Raw genomic sequence first — 5,400 nt, 5'->3', positions numbered from 1 at the left:
TATCACAGATACTTAGTCCACAGTCTATCACAGGAGGCATTTTACACCAGACTCCATTACTGGAAAGACTAGTCCTCAGGACTAGCTTTCTTTATCTGTCCCTCTTTCATATGGTTCAAGGTCCTCCTCTACTCCGAGCCATATTCTCAACCATACTTAGTGTGTGATAGGATTCCTATTCTTGTCCTTCATGCACCCCTCCAATGCCTCTGGGTAGAATCAAGGAGAAATGCATTAGCAACATTTCGCTGTGTTTCTGAACATGTATCTCTTTGCTATCAGGACTTTCTGCTCATCTTTCTTGGCACCAAGATCCTCTACATTCTTTTCACTCATGCTACTTCATATACTGATTATCCATGTTATAGAAGACCAGATAAAACTGGGAGGAGTTTGGAACACCTGGGTGGCTCAGTTGGTTAAGCATCTGCTTTCAGCTCAGGTCATGATCCTAGGGTCCTGGGATTAAGCCCCACGTCAGGCTCCCTGCTCAGTGGGGAGTCTCCTTCTCTCTGCCCTTCTCTCCCTCTCCCCACTCGTGTGCTCACTCTCTCAAATAAATAAATAAGATCTTAAAAAAAACCAAAACAAAACAGAGAGGAGTTTGCCCTGATTCTGAAGAGTTGTAAGATATAACAATTTGGAATACCTTCAGTTTGGAGGTCTTAACTAGTTGGATACCCACTGCAATATAAGAAATCAGGTTTAGAGATTGAAATAAAGAATGAGCCCTGCCATGAAGGAGGCTAACAGCTATTGGCACCATGACATGAAGCTTGATGCCAGCAAGGTGGAGTAATTATTCAGAACTAGTACCCTTAACTCTATTTGCTCAGGGGCACTGATCTTGAAAAGCTCAGATCCAGAATCTTGTTTTAGAGATTCTAGATATATCCTAGTCCAACCTTAAAGTGTTCAAAGTCCTATCTTTCCACTGGCTTGGGTTACTCTCTTTTTAACCTTCTGTGGCCAACTCTGAGGCTGTCTATAAATTTCTATACCCATGAACAAATCTACAAATTAATTTTGGATTTACATAATGTCTTAATTAACATCAGTGTAGTATCTGGCTATTTAGTGGTAGTGGTGGTTGGGGGTGGAGAGCCTGATAATAGCTCATAGGATAGCTAGATACTGTCATACATACTTTTCAAATTCTCTGTTTTCCTGAAGTATGAAGTCTCTGGATCCAAGTTATATCTGATTCTTATAGTCTATGTTGCTATAGCCTATCCCTATGACTGAGCCCCCAGTCATGAACCACCATATCAAGGGACTCTTCCTGGGCTTTGTTCCATGCCTGGGTTGACTGCACAAGTGCCAACTCTGATCTTGGGACTATGGCATATAATGACATACACTCTTTTTCCATATTCTGTATGTCTCTAGGGGAAGGGGGTTTTGGCCATGGACCCTTATTTTATTTTCTGATTGCCTCACTCATATTATCCCTGAGGCCTCCTTTGTTCCTGAAGTAGGCTGGGGACATCCTGCTTCCTAGAAACAAATCTACAAGAAACAAAAGTACAAAAAAGCCAAATGGGAAGAGATTCATGTTTGAAACTCTGGGCAGAAAACAATACTTGTATGGACTAGAGATTAGGGGAGGAGTAGGAAAAACAGGGTAAAAGTACGGAAGGAAGTTTGGCAGGCTTAGTGTTTCTGTGTTGGCATGACCAGTCTCTCTTCATCTTCTTCCTGGATGTAGGGCTTGGTGCCAGGGCCCCTGAGGCTTTCTCCACAAATAAAAGGAGGTGAAGCTGTGTGGTGCCCCCATTTCAGGTTCTTGGGGGCAGCCAAAATGATGTCCTTTGTCTCTCTGCTCTTGGTTGGCATCATGTTTCCTGCCATTCAGGCAAAGCAATTTACAAAATGTGAGCTGTCCCAGGTGCTGAAAGACATGGATGGCTTTAGAGGCATTGCTTTGCCTGAGTGTGAGTTCCTTGCTGCCTTGCTTCATCTGCCTCTCTCTTCCACTCTCCTTTTCCTCTCCACTTTTATTCAATTATCTAATAATCCTCTTATGTGCTAATCTGTTTACTCTTTTATTACATTTATTCATGTATCTTCCCTTTCTCTTATTGTCTGATCCTTTTTGGAGCTCTTCATCTCGTCAAGATACTTTGTGCTTTGCCATATTTGGAGATTGGCTAGAGAGCCTTTCTACATCTGGTAAAACAGGTCCTCATTTATGCTATAAATGTCATGCCTGGACACCTCTGTGATCCTCTTTTTCATCTTTTCCTCAGGGATCTGTACTATATTTCATACCAGTGGTTATGATACACAAACCATAGTCAGTAACAATGGCAGCACAGAATATGGACTCTTCCAGATCAACAATAAATTTTGGTGCAGGGACAACCAGATCCTTCAGTCAAGGAACATCTGTGACATCTCCTGTGACAGTGAGTAGCCTCTTTTACTCTGTTCCTCTGTTTTTCCAGAGCCTACCCCTTGGATAATCTCATTTTTGGTATCAAGCACACCTCTGGCTTCACTGCCTTCAACTGTAGGGCTTGAGTTGACAGTACTGAGTAAAAGGCTGTTAGAATTTTCATGTTCACCAGAGCCCCAGGCAGTTCCCTGAAGTAGATGATCTTAGCTGTCTGGAAATCTTGAAGTCTGATACCTACATTTTCAGAGTTGATGAAGTTGATAATTCTTCTGAAGACACCCAAGAGAAGTGAAGAGAGCCCTTATCTGGGGTGGGGGGCATTACTGTATTGGCTTTCTCATATAGAAAGGCAACAAGTGTAAGTCTCCAGTTCATAGAAGGACCAGACTTACTAGATCCAGGGAAGAGGCAACTCATTATCTTTCTGGGTAATACTTAGTTCTCACATTCCTGTCCCTGTAACTCCTGCCAGAGTTCCTGGATGATGACCTTACTGATGACATGATTTGTGCCAAGAAGATTCTGGATAAGGAAGGAATTGACTACTGGTGAATCCCCATTCTATTTTCCACTTTTCCCTTCCCCTTCTTTTTCTCACTCCTTTAGTCTAGCACCACTGCCCTCTCTTTCTATCTCCTGGCCATTTAATCTAGAATGTAGTTTCCAAAACAAAACTCATCAAGCAAACTCAGGTTTCCAATTTTCCAAGCCTCCCTCATGACACTCCTATTTAGCCAAATTCCTAATAAACATAGGGAATAGAGGGCTGAGACCCAGGGCTCCTTTCACTTGGACATGGACATCTATTTCTGCTCTTTTAGTCCTAGACCCTGAAACAAGCCCTTGATATCATTTGCGTGTCTTTACCAGCCCTACAAAATTTTCTTGAAGTTTTAAAAGTGGGTCCTACCCCACTAGGTGGCTCAGTGTCCCTTGCCATCTGGCTAGGAAATCTTTCTCTAATTTTCATCCACACTCTACCACCTTGGCCCTCCTGGGGGTAAAGCTAGATGGAAGTCCGAGTTAAGATCCAGTCAGCCAACTTGTCCTGTCTCCTTTTCCATTATCAGGTTGGCCCATAAACCACTCTGCTCTGAGAAGCTGGAACAGTGGCACTGTGAGAAGTTGTGAGTGCCTGCTGTCATTGCTGCTTCTGCCCTCTGTATATTCCTGGAATGCCTCTTCCCTAAGGCTACCTCAGTTTGCTTCTTTCTTCCCCCTTGTCTCTGAGTCCTGAGCCCTGTAGTGACACCATTGGACACTTGAGGACTATTCTCCAGCTATGCATGACTGGTACACTGGACTTTTGACCCTTGCTCAGTGCCCTCCGATAGCACTTTCACTACAACAATGGATTCCACCTCTGTCTTGAATAAAGGGCCTGATTTTGAGTGGCTGGTTGTATTTTCTTCCCAGAGGGAGGAGGAGGAATTAGCGTGAGTGAGTGGACACTGAAGCTGTAGGTCATAGTCACCTCCCATCTCTACTGAAGAGGATATAGGATGAACTTAGAAAGATGGAGTTTACCTTCTGTACCAATTCAATTCAACAAACTTATTGATCATCTAGCACATTCAAGGAACTATAGAGGGAGTCAAAAATTGGCAAAAGGGTCTCTTCCCTCAGGGACTAGTAGGAAAGATAAGATAAACATTGATAAATAATTATAATACAAGGAATAATGCATCATGAGGGAGGTTAAAAATATTCTTCAAGCATTCATAAGAGAAAGGATACTTTATATTGGGGGGGTGCTGTGGGAAAAAGAGATCAAGGAAGGATTCACAAAAGGAGTGGCAGTTAAGCTGGTTTTGAAGTATGGGTTGTATTTTGACTGGTGGAGATGTGGGATGGGAGAAGGACAGCAAGAACAGGGGTGCCAAAAATCTGAAATGGGTGATTTGAATGGATTGAGGGATTTCCTTACTCTTGAGATAAGGAAATATCCTTCACAAAGTGCTGTGAGAGGATCACAGGACCCTTACAGTCAGTTCAGCAATTGAAGAATCTGGACACCTGGACCTTTTGGTTTGAACCCTGTACTCCATTACTCCTCCTTGCTACTTTGACTTTTTTTCTTTTAAGATTTTACTTCTAAGTAATCTCTACACCTAACGTGGGGCTGGAACTCACAACCTGGAGATCAACAGTCACATGCTCTACTGACTGAGTCAACTAGGTGCCCCTGCTTTGCTTATTTTTAAAGGAGATTTATCCTAATGATTATGAGAAATGTGAGAGGAGGATAATCAGGAGATTTGAGTCCTAAAGTCTGTTTTTGCTACTCATTGATGGTGCAAACCTGGGCATGTCATCTCTGTCCTTTGTACTTCAATTTCTTTGTCTTAAAAGGAGGGTTTTTAGTCTAGGTGGTTTTTTTGATATCCCTTCCTGCTTTGACAATCCAGCATTCCAAAACTCCAATTTAAAGTATCACATTTCTGGGTGCCTGGGTGGCTCAGTTGGTTAAGAGTCTGCCTTCGGCTCAGGTCATGATCACAGGGTCCTGGGATTGAGCCCCCATCAGGCTCCCTGCTCAGTGGGGAGCCTGCTTCTCCCTCTCCCTTTGCTCCTTTCCCCTGCCCCACTTGTGCTCTCTCTCTCTCTCTCTCACTCTCTCAAATAAATAAATAAAATCTTTAAAGAAAAAAATAAAATACCACATTTCTGTACAGATGGCTAACAGAGACATGAAAAGATGCTCAACATCACTCATCATCAGGGAAATGCAAATCAAAACTCTGATGAGATATCACCTCACACTGGTCAGAATGGCTAAAATTAACAACACAGGAAACAACAGGTGTTGGTGAGGATGCAGAGAAAGGGGAACCCTCTTACACTGTTGGTAGGAATGCAAACTGGTGCAGCCACTCTGGAAAACAGTATGGAATTTCCTCAAAAATTAAAAATAGAACCACCCTACGATCCAGCAATTGCACTATTAGTATTTACCCAAAGGATACAAAAATACTAATTCAAAGGGTTACATGCACCCCTAT

General features: G+C 42.7%; 1 protein-coding gene across 1 annotated transcript; it reads left to right on the top strand.

The window, feature by feature from the left end:
- The first annotated feature begins 1,801 nt into the window (after positions 1–1,801).
- On the top strand, positions 1,802–3,694 carry LALBA (lactalbumin alpha). Its single transcript, XM_036108932.2, has 4 exons — positions 1,802–1,934; positions 2,250–2,408; positions 2,871–2,946; positions 3,469–3,694. The coding sequence occupies exons 1-4, from the start codon at positions 1,802–1,804 to the stop codon at positions 3,527–3,529; spliced, it is 429 nt and encodes a 142-aa protein (XP_035964825.1). The 3' UTR covers positions 3,530–3,694.
- The last annotated feature ends 1,706 nt before the right edge of the window (positions 3,695–5,400 follow it).

The sequence above is a fragment of the Halichoerus grypus genome, chromosome 6, assembly GCF_964656455.1.
Source record: "Halichoerus grypus chromosome 6, mHalGry1.hap1.1, whole genome shotgun sequence".
Taxonomy (NCBI): Eukaryota; Metazoa; Chordata; class Mammalia; order Carnivora; family Phocidae; genus Halichoerus; species Halichoerus grypus.
The sequence above is the reverse complement of the archived record's forward strand: the minus strand, read 5'-3'. Positions and strand labels throughout refer to the sequence as shown.

Coding starts and splice junctions, on each gene's coding strand:
- LALBA (XM_036108932.2), top strand. CDS start 1,802: ATGATGTCCTTTGTCTCTCTGCTCTTGGTTGGCATCATGTTTCCTGCC. Junction 1,935..2,249: donor AGGCATTGCTTTGCCTGAGT/GTGAGTTCCTTG, acceptor TCTTTTCCTCAG/GGATCTGTACTATATTTCAT. Junction 2,409..2,870: donor CTGTGACATCTCCTGTGACA/GTGAGTAGCCTC, acceptor AACTCCTGCCAG/AGTTCCTGGATGATGACCTT.